At 52.1% G+C, this 20,820-nt stretch overlaps 1 protein-coding gene across 1 annotated transcript in view; it reads left to right on the forward strand.

Moving 5' to 3' along the window:
- LOC147966005 (uncharacterized) overlaps positions 1-20,681 on the forward strand; it is a 39,710-nt gene extending 19,029 nt beyond the window's left edge. Inside the window, exon 2 of the mRNA XM_087530688.1 lies at positions 20,493-20,681. Coding sequence (XP_087386814.1) covers positions 20,493-20,681 — 189 coding nt within the window. The remainder of the gene's footprint in view (positions 1-20,492) is intronic.
- The last annotated feature ends 139 nt before the right edge of the window (positions 20,682-20,820 follow it).

Here is a 20,820-nt window from a genome sequence, read left to right on the forward strand (position 1 = left end):
TATAAGATGCCGCCGCATGAACTCATTGAACTTAAGGAGGAAATCGACAAATCTCTTGTCAAAGGTTTCATTCGTCCTAGTTGCTCTCCTTGGGGAGCACCTTCTCTTTTTGTTAGGAAGAAGGATGGGACAAACCGATTGGTCCAAGACTACCGTCCTATAAACCAAGCTACCATTCAGAATAAATACCCTCTTCCTCGGATCAATGATCTTTATGATCAACTGGCTGGTTCATCAGTGTTCTCGAAACTCGACTTGAGGTTGGGTTACCACCAGATCCGTGTTCGTGAAGAGGACATCCCAAAAACTGCCTTCGTGACTCGGTATGGATCATACGAGTACACCGTCATGTCATTCGGTTTAACGAATGCTCCAGCCACCTTCTCTCGTCTGATGAATTATATATTCATGGATTACCTCGACAAGTTCGTCGTGGTTTATCTGGACGATATCCTTGTATTTTCCAAGAACAAGGAAGAACATGCTGGACATCTGCGTCTTGTGCTAGAGAAGCTTCGAGAACATCAACTGTATGCTAAGTATTCCAAGTGTGAATTCTGGCTCCCCGAAGTAACCTATCTTGGGCATGTCATCTCCAAGGATGGTATTGCCGTCAACCCTGAACGAGTTCAAGCTATTCTCGATTGGACTCCTCCGAAGAACGTCAAGCAAGTCCGAAGTTTCCTCGGTCTCGCCAGCTACTGCCGTCGATTCGTCGAGAACTTCTCCAAGATTGCCAGGCCCCTGACTAATCTGTTGCATAAGGGTGTCAAGTTTGACTGGACAGACAAGTGTCAGGAAAGTTTCCAGGCGCTCAAAGACAAGTTGACTTCTGCCCCTGTGCTTGCACCACCTGATACTAAGAAGGACTTCGTCATTTACTGCGACGCTTCCCGCCAAGGATTAGGCTGTGTCCTAATGCAGGAGCGCAGAGTGATTGCTTATGCCTCTCGTCAACTGCGCCCTCACGAAGAAAACTACCCGGTTCATGACCTCGAGCTTGCTGCTGTCATTCATGCACTGAAGCAGTGGCGACATTACCTTCTCGGTAATCGTTGCGAGATCTTCACCGACCATCAAAGTCTGAAGTATCTGTTTACTCAGCCAGACCTGAACCTCCGTCAGCAAAGATGGATGGAGACTGTTGCAGACTTTGACGTGGATATATCATATACCCCCGGCAAGGCTAATGTAATGGCTGATGCCCTGAGCCGCAAGTCTTACTGCAACCACCTCCAGGTCCACAAAGTTCAGCCCTCGCTTACCGAAGAATTTAGAAGGCTGAACCTCCATATTGTTCCCCCGGGATCACTCGCTCCCCCTCCCGAAGGTTTTCCCAAATGGAACCTCCATGTTGTTTCCAAGGGTTCTCTCAATACCCTGGTTGCGAAACCAGATCTTGTGGACACCATCAAATGGATACAGAAATGTGACGATGAAGTCCTCAAGATTAAGCGCGACCTCAAAAGAGGAAAGCCCTCATTCTTCACGATCGCCGACGATGGCGCCTTGTATTTCAAAGGCCGCCTAGTGGTACCATGTTCGAAGAAAAACCTGGATAAGACTAAAAGGGTTATGCAAGAAGCCCATGATACGCCTCTGTCCATCCATCCTGGTAGTACAAAGATGTACCAGGATATTCGTCAAAGATTCTGGTGGTCTAATATGAAGCAGGACATTGCTCGTTATGTTGCTGAGTGTGACGTTTGTCGCCGAATCAAAGCAGAGCATCAAAGGCCTGCTGGAACTCTGCAACCTATCTCTATTCCTGAATGGAAATGGGACCATGTTGAAATGGACTTCGTCACTGGATTTCCCAAATCGCAGAAAGGTAATGATGCTATTCTTGTCGTCATTGACCGGCTTTCCAAAGTTGCCCATTTCCTGGCGGTCAAAGAGACAATCACTGCTAGTCAGCTTGCTACTCTCTACATGGCTAGAATTGTTTCACTTCACGGTATCCCACTGGTTATCAATTCAGACCGTGGCAGCTTATTCACTTCAAGGTTTTGGGCGAGTTTCCAAGAAGCTATGGGGACTCATCTGTCGTTCAGTACTGCGTTCCATCCTCAGTCGCAAGGACAGGTTGAACGTGTCAACCAAGTTCTCGAAGACATGCTTCGAGCTTGTGTAATCTCATTCGGCAAGAAATGGGAGGAATCTCTTCCATATGCCGAGTTCTCTTATAATAATAGCTATCAAGCTAGTCTAAAGATGTCCCCCTTCGAAGTGCTATATGGACGAAAGTGTCGAACCCCTCTGAACTGGTCAGAAACTGGGGAACGTCCACTCTTTGGTCCGGATATTATACAACAGGCCGAAGAACAAGTTCGCATTATTCGCGAGAATCTCAAGACTGCTCAGTCACGTCAGAAAAGTCAGTATGACCGTCATCACCAAGACATGGTCTATCAACCTGGCGAAAAGGCTTATCTTCGAGTTACACCAATGAAGGGTGCTCACCGCTTCGGGATCAAGGGAAAGCTAGCTCCCCGCTATATTGGTCCTTTCACTATTCTCGAAAGGTGTGGTAAAGTGGCATATCAACTGGAGCTTCCGCCGAACCTTTCTCAGGTTCACGATCTGTTCCATGTGTCACAACTCCGACGCTGCTTCAAGGACCCAATTCGAGCAGTGGATCATGAAGTTCTTGAATTGCAACAGGACCTCTCCTATAAAGAGCATCCGGTCCGCATTCTCGACCAAGCTGAATGCCGCACACGTCAGAAGGCGATCAAATTCCTCAAAGTCCAGTGGTCGAATCACTCTGAAGACGAAGCCACTTGGGAACGCGAGGATCGCCTGCGTGATGAATACCCCGCGTTGTTTCCTTCTACCTCCTAAATCTCGGGACGAGATTTCTTGTAGTGGAGGAGTTTTGTAACGCCCGGATAATTAAGCTACAGTAACCTCTGCTAATGATGCCTCGTCACCACTCTTACTGTGGTAAACTCTCGATAGTTCAGAACCGAAACAAGTTCAAAATTTAAATAAAAGAAAACAATAAAAGTTTTCAAAAATTAAAACAAAAATGTTCGGTGGTTGCCAAATATTACCAAGATAATTATGGTGTAAGGTTCACAATTTTATAAAATGCCTAAATAATTTAAAATGATTTAAAACAGAAGAGGAAATAAAGAAAAGGAAACTACAAAAACAGAAGACAAAACAAAAAAAACAAAAGGGGGGAGAAGCCCCCCCCCCTCGCTGGGCCTCGGCCCAGATGGCCTCGGGGCCAATCAGGCCGGCCCAGCCGGCCCCTCCTCTCTCTCCTTATCCCTCCCACCGTGACCTAACCCATCCCACGATCCCCACTTCCTCTCCCCACGTCTCCCTCATCCTCCCACTCCGCCGCCACACACGCACGCACGCACACTCGGTGGTGCGGGCACCCGAGCCGCCGCACCCCTGAGGCCGCCGCCCGCCGGCGCCGGGAACCGCCACCCACTCGCGCCCCCCCTCGCTCTTCCCCCTCCTCCCCGATCCAGATCGGATCGGGGGAACGGACCCTGCGGCGACGACTGCGCCGCCCCCACGCCGCCTGGACCGCGCCGGCACGCTCCCCCGCCGGACTGCCTCCCGCTCCGCCGCTCGTCCCCGTCGCCCCCCCTCGACCACCGCTGCCCCGTGCCCTATGCTCCCTCGGTGAGGACCCCGGTCCTCCTTCTCCCCGTCCCCTCTCGCCGGCGCTCGCCTCGCCCGTGCTGCGTTCGGCCGGCGTGCCCCGCGTCGACCAAGCCCTGCTTTGCCCTTCACCGCACGCGTTGGCTGCGTCCCGCGCGACGCGCGCGCTCGCGTTGGCCGCTCCCCTGCTCCCCGCGTCACGAGCTCCCGCCCCTGCCCTTGCTGTCCGCCACCGCCGACGCTAGCCCCCCTGACCTCGCCTCCGGTCGCCCCCGCGCTCTCCTGGCCTCGCCCGTGCCTCGCCGCGCGAGCACGCGCTTGGCCGCCCGCGACCCCCCTGGTGCTGCGTCCCCGCCCGGTGCCGCGCCGGATCTGGCCGCCCCTGGGTGTGCGCCCGTTCGGGCTGGGCGCCAGCGCCCGCACGCCCGCGCGCCCGTTATGCCCCTGGGTCACTGACCGGGTGGCCCCACGGCCCAGAACATTTTATAAAAAAAAGGGAATTAAAATTAATAATAATAAAAATAATTAATTAATTAATTAATTAAGGAATTAATTAAGTTAATTAATCATAATTAGATTAATCAAATTAACTAATTAGTCTAATTAAACTGTGATTAGTTTAGCTAAAACCTGATTAGCCTAAACAGGGTATGACAGGTGGGCCCCGCTGGACCCACACGTCAGGTTGACCAAGTCAACCCTGTTGACTGCTGACGTCAGCATGACATCATGCTGACGTCATAAATTCATTTTTCGAATTAAATAATTAATTAATTGAATCCCAGAAATTAATAAAATCTTTAGAAAATCATATCTTTTAATCCGTAACTCGGATTAAAATATTTTCAACATGAAAGTTGCTCAGAACGACGAGACGAATCCGGATACGCAGTCCGTTCGTCCGCCACACACCCCTAACCTATCGAACCCGCAACTTTCCCCCTCCGGCTCCTCTGCCCGAAATCACGAAACACCGGGAATACTTTCCCGGATGTTTTCCCCCTTCACCGGTATCACCTCATACCGCGATAGGGCACCCCTAGCACCGCTACTTGTCATGTCATGCATCACTATGCATATGCTTGCATTATATTTATTGTTTCTTCCCCCTCTTCTCTCGCTAGACACCGAGACTGACGCCGCTGCTACCCCGTACGACTACGGTGTTGACGACCCCTCTCTCTTGCCAGAGCAACCAGGCAAGCCCCCCCTTTGATCACCAGATATCGCCTACTCTTCTCTATACTGCTTGCATTAGCGTAGTGTAGCATGTTACTGCTTACAGTTAATCCTATACTGCTGCATAGCCTGTCCTTGCTACTACTGTTGTTACCTTTACCTGCTATCCTACTGCTTAGTATAGGATGCTAGTGTTCCATCAGTGGCCCTACATCCTTGTCCGTCTGCCATGCTATACTATCGGGCCGTGATCACTCGGGAGTTGATCACGGGTATATACTATATACTTTATACATGATACATGTGGTGACTAAAGACGGGTCGGCTTGAGGAGCACCCGCGAGTGGATCTTTGAGGCGGAGCGACAGGGCAGGTTCCGACCACCTAGGAGAGAGGTGGGCCTGGCCCTGGTCGACGTTCGCGAATACTTAACACGCTTAACGAGATCTGGATATTTAATCCAAGTCTGGCCATTTGGTCTATACGCACTAACCATCTACGCGGGAGTAGTTATGGGTATCCCGGCGTCGTGGTATCAGCCGAAGCCTTCGTGACGTCAGCGACTGAGTGGCGCGCGCCGGATTGGAACGTAAGCCTGCTCTTGTATTAAGGGGGCTAGTTCTGCTTCCGGCCGCGTACGCAACGTGCAGGTGTGCTAAGGGCGATGGGCCCAGACCCCTGTGCGCTTAGGTTTAGACCGGCGTGCTGACCTCTCTGTTGTGCCTAGGTGGGGCTGCGACGTGTTGATCTTTCGAGGCCGGGCATGACCCAGGAAAGTGTGTCCGGCCAAATGGGATCGAGCGTGTTGGGGTATGTGGTGCACCCCTGCAGGGAAGTTAATCTATTCGAATAGCCGTGATCTTCGGTAACAGGACGACTTGGAGTTGTACCTTGACCTTATGACAACTAGAACCGGATACTTAATAAAACACACCCTTCCAAGTGCCAGATACAACCGGTGGTCGCTCTCTCTCAGGGTTACGAGGAGGGGATCGCCGGGTAGGACTATTGTTATGCGATGATACTTGGAGGACTTCAGTCTACTCCCTTCTACATGCTGCAAGACGGAGGCTGCCAGAAGCGTAGTCTTCGACAGGATTAGTTACCCCCCCCCCTTATTCCGGCTTTCTGCAGTTCAGTCCACATATGAAACCCTTATTCCATTTGATACCAATGCATACATATGTAGTATAGTTCCTTGCTTGCGAGTACTTTGGATGAGTACTCACGGTTGCTTTCTCCCTCTTTTCCCCCTATCCCTTCTACCTGGTTGTCGCAACCAGATGTTGGAGCCCAGGAGCCAGAAGCCACCTTCAACGATGACTCCTACTACACCGGAGGTGCCTACTACTACGTGATGCCCGCTAACGACGACCAGGAGTAGTTAGGAGGATCCCAGGCAGGAGGCCTGCGCCTCTTTCGATCTGTATCCCAGTTTGTGCTAGCCTTCTTAAGGCAAATTTGTTTAACTTATGTCTGTACTCAGATATTGTTGCTTCCGCTGACTCGTCTATGATCGAGCTCTTGTATTCGAGCCTTCGAGGCCCCTGGCTTGTAATATGATGCTTGTATGACTTATTTTATTTGTAGAGTTGTGTTGTGATATCTTCCCGTGAGTCCCTGATCTTGATCGTACACGTTTGTGTGTATGATTAGTGTACGATTGAATCGGGGGCGTCACATGCCATGAACCTGGCCAAGGCGGGTCGGCCAAGCAACGCGTGGTAGGGGCTCTCCAGGTCCACCACTTCAAACCAGATTGCTTCCCGGTGGAAATGCTCCTTGTCCCCAAAGAGTACATCAATCTTGATCTTGCCAATGAGGGCGCAGGACAAGCCGGGTACGATGCCATGAAACACTGTCCGAGTAGGCATGAGCTGCTTCGTCTTGACATTTAGCTTCTCTAGGGTGTCACGGTACAGGATGTTGATGCTGCTCCCGCCGTCTATCAGCACGCGGGAGAAGCGGGCAGCACGTCTGTCCGTCGCGAGGGTGGCTTCCAGGACCAATGCATAAGATCCGGGAGACGGCATCACCTCTGGATGGTCGGCCTGGCTCCAGCTGATGGGTTTTTCTGACCAATGCATGTGTCCGGCGGGGTTGGCAGCGACCACGCTGACTTCCTGGTGCTCTCGGCGTTTGCCGCGCCGGTCTTCGAGCTGGCTTGTAAATACGATGTAGGTTGCTTGCTCGTCGGGGAATTCGTCGTGCACGGCTCCGACTGTGGGCCGAGCGGCCGGAGGCGGCGGAGCCGGAGGCGGCGGGTCGGCAGGCGGAGGCGGCGCGAGCCCCTCGCCTTTAGAGATTCGGGTGAGCCAATGGCACTTCCAGGTTGTGTGGTTGGACGACTTCGCGCCGCTATGGAATTTGCACAGGGCGTCGAGAGTTTGCTCGTAGGAGAAAGCCGTCTGCCAAGCCGGCCGGCCGCCCTTGGGCTTCTTGGGCGCGGGTCGCCCTTCAGGCAGCGCGTCTTCGACCGTGGCCACCTGCTGACTGGCGGGAGGCGGCGCAGGGCCCTTGCGCTTGTGGTCGTTCGGGTGTGGGCGTCGGTCGGAATCCCCTGCCGGCGTCTTGGGCGCCGGGTTGAGTACTCTCCCGGACGCGTCTACCCGGAGCTCGGTCTTCATCGAAGAGTCGGCGGTGGTGTATTTGTCTGCTATGTCCAGAAGCTCGTCGAGGGTAGTCGGCTCGTCGCAGAGGAGCTTGTGCTTGAGGAGGGTACCTTCTCGGCACCCGGCAGTGAAGTATTCGATGGCTTGCACTTCGTGCACCCCCTCGCAAGAATTGCGGAGCTCGGCCCAACGCGTGAGGTAGTTGCGAGTGGACTCGGCTGGGCCCTGTACGCACAGGGAGAGCTGCCTGGGCTTGGGGGCCCGCTTGTAGGTGCTGGTGAAGTTGCGGATGAAAGCTTCGGTGAAATCTAGCCAGCTGTTGATGCTGAGAGGCTTGAGGCTGTTGAGCCAGGTCCGCGCCGTGCCTTGCAGCATGAGGGGCACGTACTTCACGGCAACGCGCCGGTTGCCGTTGGCTATGCTGACCGCCGTGGAGTAGTCGATCAACCAATCTTCCGGCTTCACGGAGCCGTTGTACTTGGGCGTGTCTCTTGGGAGCGAGAACCCTTTGGGGAAAGGCTCGTCGCGGATGCGGGGGCCGAAACAAGGCGGGCCGACATCGTCTTCTTCTTCCAGCGCCAGGGATCGCGCCTGGCGGTCGATCCGATGGCGGGCGTCGTTCTCGCCGACTCCTTCGCGGCGACCTAGTCAGCCGCTGAGAGTCGGGTGCGCCATTGGCGGCGGGGTGGGATTTCTCTCTCCACGGGGTCGAGGCGGGGGCGGGTTGCCCCGCCATTCCATGGCTCGGGGATGGCCGTCCGCGTCTCGCTCGATGGAGATTCGGGTCCGGCTTCGGCTGGCCGCCGGCTCTTTCTCGCGCCGCGCGCGGGCGTTGCTCGTAGTCGGTGTCCGGGACGTCGCGCCATGATCTCGGCGCGGGGGAGGGCTTCCCACGCGGGCGTCGGCTTCGTGCCGCCGTGCGGCCGCGTCAATCAGTTGCTGGATGCGCTGGGTCATGTGGGGGAGTTCTTCGGCCTCCAAGCCGTCCAACTCGTCCATGGCCGCCTGGGCGGCACGCAAGTTCTCGAGCGGAGTAGCATAGACCGAGCGGTCGATTCCCAGCGTGTCGGCGATGACAGCGCCGCGTTGCTTGACAATGCCGGCCCGGCTTGGCCCGCCCGGGGCCGGCGTGCCGAAGGCGGCGCGGTCAGCTTCGCGCTGGTAGGCCTCAGTGAGGCGTCTCACGGAAGCCAGCCTCCGGCCCTCTGCGAGGAGGGCGAGGCGGCGCGCCTCCAGTGCTTCGTCGTCGGCATCAGCCGGGAGGGGGGTGGACAAGTCATGGGCCGCCGCGTGCGGGGCGTCGTGGGCGCTCTCGTTGGCCGGGCCGCCGTGGCCGACGACCATCACTTCGGTGGTGACAGCATCGCGGCCATCAGTCCGAGGAAGCGGGTCGTTGTAGATCGCGACGTTGGTGGGGAAGGTGTCGAAGGAGACCGTGCCGGAGTCGACAGGCATCGGGTCGGTGGAGCCAACTGACTCCAGATCCACAGCGGGCTCGCTGGAGACATGGAGCTGGCCGAGGAGGTTGGCGAGGTGGTCGGTGCCCGCATCGGAGGCGAGCTCGTCGGAGGTGAGGGTTTCGTCGAGGATATTGGCGAGGCTGCTCGCCGCGCAGATGCTAGTGACACCTTGTAGCGCGTCGTGGCAAGCGCCATCGGGCGTGCCGGGCTGGCTACGCTCGCTGGGGAGGAAGAGGGTTCCCGTCCAGAACAGGTCTCTGGACGACGGTGCACCTGGCCCCACGGTGGGCGCCAAATGTCGGGTGGTAGGTGCGACATATGCCAACGGGTGGCTTATCATTGTGGGAGCCAGTAAGACGTCGCCGGTGCCTGGAAACGGGATGAGGCGAAGACATGCACGCCGGCGAATCTTACCCAGCTTCGGGGCTCTCCATGGAGATAACACCCCTACTGCTGCTCTGCGGGGTCTCCGCATGATCACTAGATGGACAAGTAGCTACACAATGCTCCTTGAGCTGTTCGGTGGGAGGAGGAAGAAGGGCACGGCTAGCTTGCTTCTTCTCCTTGTGTGGTGTCTAAAACTAGCTGGGGGTCCAACCCTTTGCATGGGCGCCCCGGGGGGTTTATATAGGCCTACCCCCCGGGGGTACAATGGTAATCCGACTGGGCGCGGGGCCCAGCCGTCTGTGACTGCGCTCGCCGGCTTCTGCGCTGACTGCTGGGGCCCGCCGGCTGGTGGGTCCCGCCGGCTGCCAACTCCTTAGCAACAGGCAGGCCCCACTGCCAAGGGTCTTGTCGGTGGCTGGTTACTGTTGCCTCAACCTGATGACGAGGGCTTCGTCGAGGTAAGCGTGGCTACAGTGCCGCCGTCCGGCGGGCGATCGCTGTAGCCTTACCGCGTCTTGTCTCCTTAATGGGGCGTCTCCCATGAGGGGGGAAGCGAGCCGGCTGCGGGGAGCCGGCCCCGTCTCGGGCCGACTGGGGGAGGCCTGGCCGCCTTCGGGCGTCTCTCTGCCCGAAGGGGCCCACCGCCCGTGGGCCGCGCTGGCGGCCCGTTGTGGGTGACATCAGGGTCAACATGGCAATAGTGCCGCGCCGGACGGGTCATGCCCACTCCGTATGGCGCACTGTGCCAGGCGTGCTCCGGGATTCGGGGGTGGCAGGCTTCACTGTAGCCACGCCCCGTCACATCGCCGCTAGGTGGATGCAAACTTTGAGGGTACGGTCTCGACCGCTTTATGGGAGCCGGCTTCTTGGAGTCGGCCTTCTCGCGGCCGGCTTCTCGAAGTCGGCCCTCCCATGGCTTTCTTCATGAGGGCTAAAGTCGGGCCGCCTTCCGAAAGCCGGCCTGGGTGAAAGCCAGCAAGGGGAAGGCGGCACCATGTCTTGGATTCTTGAGAGCCGGACGGGCTCGTAATTTTTTCAGAAGGGCCAGGGGAAGCCGGCTAGGCTACCCATGGCTATTTACTCCGACATGATCCAAGCAACTTCACTCCTCGAGAAGCCACGGACAATCAATTCAATGAGAATGCTCTCTTCATCATTCAAGATGCAATTCCACCCGAAGACCTACCTCATCTTCGTCCCTTCGCCTTGGCCAAAGATGCATGGCATTGTGTTGTCTCTCTCTACCGGGGAAGCGCAAGAATTCAACGCTCCAACTATGAAGTGGTACAAGATGAGGCCGATGAGTTTGCAATGAAAGAAGATGAAGAACCTCGTGAGCTTTATCGGAGAGTAACCAAACTCGCGGTCTCACTACGAGATCACGGGAGCAAGGACACGGATGACAATTGGATCAAGCAAAAATTCCTCAAGGCAATGATGCCCTATCACAAGGCCATGTCCTCCGTCATTCGTCAAAGACCGGACTTCCACACTTTGACCTCAAGCGAAGTGTTGGATGAGTTTGTGGCCATGAACATTTTGGACAAGACCGCCAACAATGCGGTGCTTCGTTCTCAAAGGGCAAATAGGCCTAGCCTTGCATTGAAGGCCAAGCTCACCGTTGAAGAAGAAGAAGAGGAGAGCAACCCGAAGATACGAAGTATGCATATCATGAACACATGGCACTTGCTTCAAGGCAATTTTGGAGCAAGAAAAACTCGAGGCCAAACTTTAGCAAAAACAACTCAAGTGGCACAAAAAGCAAGCAACGTGTAAGGACTTGCTACAATTGTGGCAACGTGAGTCATTTTGTTGCGGAATGCCTATATGAGAAGAGGGAAGACAATGGTGGCAAGCTCATCCGAAAGGACAAGGCTAAGTCGTTCCCCAACAAGAGCAACTTCACCAAGAAGACTCCTCCCAAGGCATTGGTGGTACAAGAAGAGTACAATGAGGATGATGATGATGATGAAAGTGATGAGTCAGTTGCCATGCCCTCCGTTGCCATTGCGACGACTCCACGGGTATCTCTCTTCGACTCACCCAATGAGAGCATCACCGCCAAGTGTCTCATGGCTAAAGCCACCAACAAGGTAACCTGCAACATCAAAACTACCATCATTAATCATCCTTCTCCGGCGGATAGCATTAATGAACTTGATGAAGATAATGTGGAGGCTAATGAGTTTGAGGCCTTTATGGGCAAACTCAAGGGAAAATCCAAGAAGCACTTTGTTGCTCTCTTGGAACAACTTGGTGAAGCCAATGACATGATCGAGGCTCACGAAAACACCATCACTAAGATGGAAGGGCATAGTCGTGAATATGCCGATGAGATTTCGGATCTTTCCAATGCTCTTGAGGAAGAGCGTGGTCTTCGTTTGGCTCTTGAGGAGTCACACAACGTTGATCATGCTAAATTAAAGAAAGATTATGATCATGTCCTCATTGGTTCTCGTGTGCTAAATTCCGAGAAGGCCAAACTCGGGGTTGATCTTCCTAGACTCAAAGAGGAGTTTGATATACTTGACAAGGCCCACAAGGCCTTGAAGGGTATTCACGCTAGTCTCAAGGAGTCTCATGATCAACTCCAAGTGAAGCTAACTAAGGAGAAAGCAACATTTCCTCATATGGTTTTAATTGACAATGCAAATGCTACTAACCCGTGTTGTGAGCATATACATCTTGTTGAGGAAAATGCTAAGTTGAAGGAGCAACTTGAGAGAGGTCTTGCGACTTGCATACAAGGCAAGAAGAACCTCAACGATCTCTTGATCAACCAAAAGGGAGTTGTGGCCAAGGAAGGGGTTGGGTACGTGCCCGACTCCAGGAACAAGAAGAAGAATGACAAGACCAAAAGACCACCTCCTCTCATGCAAACCTTTGTGAAGGAGGGAGAGAGTGCCTCCGAGGAGAAGAAAAAGAACACTACAAGGGGCGGCAATGTCAAGAAGGGCAATGCCACCCCTCCCAATAAAGCCGGCGATTTTAACCCTTCTTATGTGTTATGCCGTGCTAGTGATGGACATGTTTATGCCAAATTTGTTGGTTCTCTTCATGAGTACATTGAATGGTCTATTTGGGTTCCAAAGACCCTTGTTACTAACATCAAAGGACCCATTACAAAATGGGTACCTAAAACCAAGTATTGATCTCTTGTAGGTGTTTGCTTCCGGTGGGGGATCATGGTTGCTCGATAGCGGAGCTACAAATCATATGACCGGAAGCAAGGACTTGGTGGTGGATGTGCACAAGGTTCTATATATGCCCACCAATGTCGAGTGGGGTGACGCCTCATCTTCTAAGGTATTGGGACTTGGCAAGGTGGTCATCTCTCATGATCTCACGATCGAGAAGGTCATGCTTGTTGAGTCCCTTGCATACAATTTACTTTCGGTTCGTCAACTTGCAATCATGGGCTTTGCCACTTTCTTTGATATCGATATCGTGGCCCTCTTGTGGAGCAAGACTCTTAAAGTAGCCTTTGTTGGGCATGTCGAGAACGGTCTATACATGATTAACTTTTCGGAGCAACCCACTAAAACCGTGACATGCCTAATGGCTAAAGTTGATGTGGGGTGGCTTTGGCATCGCCGTTTAGCCCATGTCAATATGAGATCTTTGCAAAGTCTCCTCAAGGGGGACCATGTCCGTGGACAACGAATGTCAGTTTTGCTAAAGATCGAGCTTGCAGTGCCTGTATCGAAGGAAAGCTACATGAGAAGGCTCACCCTCCCATGACTGTCATTTATTCGAAGAGGCCTTTGGAGCTCCTTCACATGGATCTCTTTGGGCCTCCTTCCTTCCATAGTCTTGGAGGTAGGAAGTATTGCTTGGTGATTGTGGATGACTACTCAAGGTACACGTGGGTGTATTTCTTCAAGAGGAAGAGCGAGACCCAACAAACCGTCATTGACTTTGCAAATGAAGCACAACATCAACACAATGCAAAGATCTTGACAATAAGAAGTGACAACGGCACCGAGTTCAAGAACTACACCTTGGATGAATTTCTTAGTGATGAGGGAATCAAGCATCAATATTCCGCACCCTACACCCCTCAACAAAACGGTGTTGCGGAGAGGAAGAACCGGACGTTGATGGGTGTGGCAAGGACCATGATGGCAGAGTTCAAGTCTCCGTACAACTTTTGGGCCGAAGCCATCAACACCGCGTGTCATGCATCCAATCGGCTCTACCTCTGCAAGGGCTTGAACAAGACTCCATATGAGATACTCACCGATAACAAGCCCAATCTCAAGTACTTCCGGGTATTCGGGTGTAAGTGTTTCATTCTCAAGAAAGGTGTTCGGTTGTCTAAATTTGAGGCTAGAGCTTATGAAGGCATATTTGTTGGCTATGCTACAAACTCTCATGCTTACCGTGTCCTCAATAAATCCACGGGACTTATTGAGGAGACGTGTAACGTGGAGTTTGATGAGAATAACGGCTCCCAAGTGGAGCAAAGTGGCACTTGTGATGTAGGTGATGAAATTCCTCCCCAAGCCATAAGAAGAATGGGTGTTGGCTTTATCCTACCCATTGAGGAACCCCTTGTGGCCGAAGGAGAAGGACAAAGCTCCACTCAAGTGGAGCCATCACCAACCCAAGGCCCACACGCTTCCGAAGAACAGCATGAAGGCCCTCATCCTCAAGAACATGACCAAGGGCAAGATCACGCTCAAGACGGTGTTGACTCATCAAGTGATGCCCAAGGTCAAGTTCTCTCCTCCGAGCAAGTTCAAGAACAAGAACAAGCCCAAGACGACGCTCAAGATGATCAAGTGACTACTCCTCATCTCACCCCTGAGGAGGAATTAGAGCGTCGTGCCGCCAAGGTTGCTTCCAAGCTCTCCACCAAGGATCATCTCATGACGAATGTGCTTGGAAGCTTAAGAAAGGGGGTAAGCACTCATAGACAATTAGCAAATTATTGTGAGCATCACGCGTTTGTCTCTTGTGTGGAACCCCACAAGGTCTATGAAGCGCTAGAAGATCCGGATTGGCTCAATGCCATGCATGAAGAACTCAACAACTTCGAGCGCAAAAAAGTGTGGAGATTGGTGCCAAGACCAACCGGGAATCACAATGTCATAGGAACCAAGTGGATATTTAAGAATAAGCAAGATGCCCATGGGATTATCATTCGCAACAAGGCTCGTTTGGTAGCACAAGGCTACTCCCAAGTCGAGGGTATCGACTACGGTGAAACCTTTGCTCCCGTTGCTCGTCTTGAATCCATTCGCATGTTGATTGCATATGCTTCTCATCATAACTTTAAGTTACAACAAATGGATGTGGAAAGTGCTTTTCTTAATGGTCCTATTAATGAGTTGGTTTACGTCAAGCAACCCCCCGGGTTCGAGGATCCCTACTTTCCCGATCATGTGTATCAACTCGATAAGGCACTCTTTGGCCTTAAACAAGCCCCACGTGCGTGGTATGACCACCTTACCGAGTTGTTACAAGACCGTGGTTTTGAAGTTGGGCTAATCGACCCCACTCTTTTTACCAAGAAGGTCAAAGGGGAGTTGTTTGTGTGCCAATTATACGTTGATGACATTATCTTTGGTTCTCCTAACAAAGCTTTCAATGAGGAATTTGCCGCTCTCATGACCTCAAAGTTCGAGATGTCCTCCATGGGAGAGTTGAAGTTCTTTCTAGGGTTCGAAGTGAAGCAAAGAAGAGAAGGAACCTTCATCAATCAATCCAAATACACTCAAGACATGCTCAAGAGATTCAAGCTAAGTGACGTCAAGCCGGCCTCCACTCCAATGCCCACCAAGTGCCAACTTGACTTAGATCTCAATGGTAAAGTGGTGGATCAAAAGGTATATCGTTCCATGATTGGATCCTTGCTTTACCTTTGTGCATCTAGACCGGAAATCATGTTTAGTGTGGGAATTTGTGCACGGTTTCAAGCCACACCTAAGGAAAGTCACTATGTGGCGGTCAAACGAATCTTTCGATATTTGGCTCATACCCCAAACTTTGGCTTATGATACCCAAGAGGATCAAACTTCAAGCTTGTAGGGTACTCGGATTCCGATTGGGCGGGAGACAAAGTGGATAGGAAGTCCACTTCCGGAGGGTGCCAATTCCTTGGTTGCTCTTTGGTAAGTTGGTCTTCCAAAAAGCAAAGTTGTGTGTCTCTCTCGTCCACTGAGGCGGAGTATGTTGCAGCCGATAGTTGTTGTGCACAACTCCTATGGATGAGGCAAACTTTAAAGGATTATGGTGTCACTTGTGACAAAGTGCCTCTTTGGTGTGACAATGAAAGTGCCATCAAGATCTCTCTCAACCCGGTGCAACACTTCAAGACGAAGCATATTGAGATTCGGTATCACTTCATCCGGGATCACATTAGGCGAGGAGAGATCGAGCTCAACTATGTCAACACTCATGACAACCTTGCAGATATTTTCACGAAGCCCTTGGATGAAGCAAGATTTCGCGAGTTAAGGCATGAGCTAAATATCATTGATTCGAGCAATGTGGCTTGAACCCTTGCACACCCCACCACGCTCAATTTGTTGTCTAGTTTAGGTGTAGGCATGGACATAGGGGGAGTGTTGTTCTCTCAATGAACTCTCCCTCCCCCCATTATGCATAAATTGATCAAGTCTTTCACTTTAGCCATTGTTGATGGTACTTGTGTTTCAAAGGCGAGTTTTGGTCATGGGCCCAAGGTTAAAATCTTCGCGGTGCCATACCTCTTGACTCAAACATAGGTGGCCTCGGCCACCGCCCTCTTTTGAAGAGGTGTGTCTTGGTCGTTTGCTGGTGTGCTCTCTTTTCTTGCCGTTTTTTTGTTTTTCCTTCGAGCAAAAGCCATGTTGTTAGGTTGCCGTGGCGTGCTGGGCGGTACTACCGCTGGTGGTGCGCGGTACTACCGCTCATAAGCGGTACTGCCGCCCCCCAGCACGGTACTACCGCTGAGGGACGGGACCAGGGGGTTATATCGGGGCAGGGGGAGGTTTCTTCTCCCCCATACCCATTCGCTTCGCCCCCTCTTTCCTCTTCCTCTCTCCAGCCTCAACTCGTCGCGGAAGGGCTCCGGCGGATCTCCATCTCCGGGGCGTCCCTCTCCATTTCCTTTGGTGGAGTCGATCCCCACCTTGTTCTCTTGCCATGGATGCCGGTATTGCCCCCGTTCTTTCTCTCCTTTTGTCTTGTTTTCAGATCTTGTTTCTTAGGGGCAATGGTGGTTGCATCTCTAGATTTTTGGCTAAATCTAGGCTTGAGTTGGTTGGAGAAGGCAACTAGACTATCTCAATTAGAGTTTGGTAGGAATATTTTTGAATTTGGCAGGCCGGTAGTGCCAGATTTGACCACGGTAGTAGGAAACCGCTGTTTTTCCGCCTCGTGATGTAGGAAACCGCTGTTTCTCCGCCTCAAGCAGTACTACCGCTCTCGTTGGAGCGGTACTACCGCTTGACCTCGAGCGGTACTACCGCTCTCTTTGGTGCGGTACTACCGCTCTCTTTGGTGCGGTACTACCGCTGCATGCCAAATTCCATCATATTCCTGCCTTACCTTGATCCTTTTTGTTGTGTTTGTTGGCTTATGCTCGTGCTTTCTGGTTGTTTTGCGTGTTCTTGTGTTTGGCTCCAGGTGATGACCATTCTGAGCATCAAGCTCGCCGTATCAACCCCGGGCGTGCAACATCAAAATGCTACCGCACCTCTGAGCCAGTCGGTGGTTCCTCGAGCACCCAACCGCCTCCAGCAAGTGCATCCGCAAGTGTTCCTCCACCTCCTCAGCAATCGAAGAGATCCGCCAACAAGCAAAGGGGAAGATTGTGACTAAGATGACCAACAAGGAGTTTTGGGAAAAGCGTCGCCGCAATCCCTATGAGGTGGACCAAGAACCCACTTTGGTCAACCGCCCGTTCTGGAACCGTTTTCAGTTTGCCATCTATTTTGATGTGATCAAGGCCAAGAAGAATCTCTTTGTTGATGTTCGCTCCATTGACATTGATGCTATGGAGAAGGACCCGGAGTACTTTGGTGAAGCCCTTCAGATGTGCACTCAGCTGAACATTCTCAGGATCATGCAATTCAACAAGGATTTCGATGCAGATTTGGTGGCCCAATTCTTTGCCACCGTTCATCTTGGGACAGATGTCAACAGAACTCTGACATGGATGACCAATGCAAGCTGCTTTCCGTCAAGTGGAAGGCTTTCATGGAGTTACTTGATGTGGTGGATCACGGGCTTGAGACTCCAGTCGGTTTCCGCCCTCACCGCAATGATACGTCCACCCACAAGCAAGCCCTTTGGCCCTACTGCACTGTGAAAGTTCACCTAGTGACTAAGAAGAAAACCTATGAGTTGTCTCCGTATCTAGACATTCTTCATCGTATCTTCCGTGAGACTCTCTTTCCTCGCATCGGGAATCTGGATATGGTCCACTCTTATCTCGTGGACATGCTTCTGTTCTGTCAGCATGAGAAGGAAGCAAACACTGGAGAGAGCCTGGATATTTCTCATGTCATGTGGTCTGAACTTCTCTTTGCCGTGTCTGAGCGCAAGTGCCCGATATATGGTCCATTCATCATGAGGCTCATTGAGAGGGCCTGGGCACAGATCTATCCCAGAGTGTTGCTAGAAACTGGAGACTTGGTTTCTCATGAGATCAAGTGTCCGAGGAAGAAGGACAATTGGGTCACCCCAGTGCCTCAAACAGGGGGTCTGTCTGCTGCTGCTGCCATGGGGACCGAGGGTGGGGCTGCCACTGATGATCACGAGGAGGACTTTGGGCCCTCTAGTACAGAACCGTCGTGGGCACAGAAGCTTAAACGCAAGATGAAGAATCTTTTCTGCATGGAGTCTCATGGTCAGTACATGACTCATGTGGCGGAGAAGCATGCCAGGATGCGCCACAAGGAGCTCATGCGTCAGATGGGAGCGACAGTTGCCAGTGGTTCTGAGGGTCAGATCACTGAAGAGGAGGAATGGATTCATCAGCATTGCCCTTGGACCGACTCCGATGCCGAGCAGTTTTCGACCCACGATGAAGATGCAGACGATCACGCTAAGATGTGATGTTCGAGTTCCTCATCTTCCCATCACTTGGAGTCGTAGCGTCACTCTTTGCCCTTTTTGGTGTCTCGCTGCCAAAGGGGGAGAGAGTGTAGGGATTTGTGTTGTTGCCGTGCTTTGAGTGTGTGTGTGTCGTCTTGTGTTTTCTTGTGTGTTCTCTCGGTGTCTTTGTTTGGTTTGGTTTGGTGCCTGTGAGACCTAAGTTCTAGACATATGGTGTGAGACATATGCTCCCTATCGCTACCTTATTACTTATGTCTATTCAGTACTGTAGTTTATTATGAGTTGCATGCTTGTCCTGTTTTATACTCTTCTCTCATATATCTTGTGCTTAGTATTGTTGGACTATAAAATATAAGGGGAGTGTTGATCCGGATGTGTGTGTCTTGCTTTCCAAATGCTCCTCTAACTAGGTGCACACATTCTGGGGGAGCCCGTCTATATTTTGTAGTTCTTAGTTTTCTTACATTTATTTCTTTTCCTTGCGCAAATCCCTAGTTGTCATCAATCCACCAAAAAGGGGGAGATTGTTACGGCATATTTCTCTCAAGGTAGTTTTGGTGATTGATGACAACATGTTTGCGGACTAATCATGTGCTTTGAATAGTTCACAGATTCACCCCTGGCACGAGACGTTTTCTTCCCTTTGAAGTGTCTTTCAAGACGGTGTAGCTCTTTCGTTTCTTTCTCGGTGGACTAGTTGCGTAGAGGGCACCGTACTATCAAGAGGGGGTCCGCTGGGGTATTGCATGGGTGGAATCAGCACGTACACATCAGCTTCTCACCCTCCGAGCTTTTCCATTCCATTGTAGAGATCTCTCCACTTCTCTTTGTCCTTGTCTGGGTCCCAGCGGTAGTACCGCGCAACCCAGCCGTAGTACCGCTGAGGAGCCACAAGCGGCAGTACCGCTCCATAGCGGTAGTACCGCCCGTGACTCCACAACAGTAGTATCGCTGGGGTGCCTGGCACCACCGCCTCGTCCTCAGCCTCTTTGGAGAGATTCTCTCTCTCTCTCTCTCTCTCTCTTTCTCTCTCTCTTCTGTGTCCCAGCGGTGGTACCGCACTACCAGCGGTAGTACGGCCGAAGGGTCACAAGCGGCAGTTCCGCTCCACAGCGGTAGTACCGCCCGTGACCCCGCTGCCGTAGTACCGCTGGGCTGTCTGGCTCCTACCGCCTCGACTCGAGGGGTCTTTTTCTCGTGTTGGGTTTTGCGGCACTAGTTGCGGTTGTAGAGGCGGTAGTACCGTTTCAGGAGCGGTAGTACCGCCCCTACCACCGCGGTAGTACCGCGTTGGGTCCTATTCCCTACTAGTCTCCTCTGCGCGGCAGTGCCGCTGGCTGGTGCGGCAGTACCGCTGACCTAGCGATAGTACCGCCCTGTACGGGGCTGGTTGGTGAGGGTCAACGGTTGGATTGTTGCCCCCACTATAAAAGGGGGTCCTCTTTTTCTCTTTGACCTACCTCTTCCTCCTCAAGCTCCATTTATTGCTCAAACTCCATTAAATGCTCCAAGCTCCATTTTCGCCAGATCTATCTCTCTAGCCAATCAAACTTGTTGATTTACTCGGGAGTGGTTGAGAAGGCCCCGATCTACACTTCCACCAAGGGATTTTCGATTCCCCCACTCATCCCTAGCGGATCTTGTTACTCTTGGGTGTTTGAGCACCCTAGACGGTTGAGGTCACCACGGAGCCATAGTCCATTGTGGTGAAGCTTCGTGGTTTTGTTGGGAGCCTTCGATTAAATTGTGGAGATTGCCCCAACCTTGTTTGTAAAGGTTCGGTCGCCGCCTTCAAGGGCACCAATAGTGGAATCACGGCATCTCGCATTGTGTGAGGGCGTGTGGAGAATACGGTGGCCCTAGTGGCTTCTTGGGGAGCATTGTGCCTCCACACCGCTCTAACGGAGACGTACTTCCCCTCAAAAGGAAGGAATTTCGGTAACACATCCTCGTCTTCACCGGATCCACTCTTGGTTATCTCTTACCTTTACTTGTGCAAGCTCTTTAGTGTTACTTCTCTTGCTTGCTTCTATGCTTGTTGTTATTGCATCATATAGGTTGCTCACCTAGTTGCACATCTAGACAACCTACTTTGATGCAAAGTTTAATTTGGTAAAAAAAAGTAAAAAATTGGTAGTTGCCTATTCACCCCCTCTCTAGTCAACCATATCGATCCTTTCAGCGCCGCGATGAGCAGTTGGACAGGCGTCGGCGGAAGGCCCTGGCAATATTGCAGTGCGATATCGTTCAAAATGGTGGGCAGACGATCTTTACGTCTAATGATGATCGTTGGGAGGACATGTGGCTCGATACCTCGGACCAGACCAGCGAGGATGGAGATGATGATGATGGTGACGACGACTGGGAGTAGGCTGTAGTTGCACTATCCAGTAGTTTTATGTCGTTGCACCGTAGCTTTTTTATCTATCTATGCTATGGAACTATGTAAAATATCTATGTGTCGTTTTTTTTCTATGATTTTTATTTATGGTTTTAAAAATGCACGCAAT

This window comes from Triticum urartu, chromosome 6A, assembly GCF_056163025.1.
Source record: "Triticum urartu cultivar PI428250 chromosome 6A, HENAU_Tu73, whole genome shotgun sequence".
Classification (NCBI taxonomy): Eukaryota; Viridiplantae; Streptophyta; class Magnoliopsida; order Poales; family Poaceae; genus Triticum; species Triticum urartu.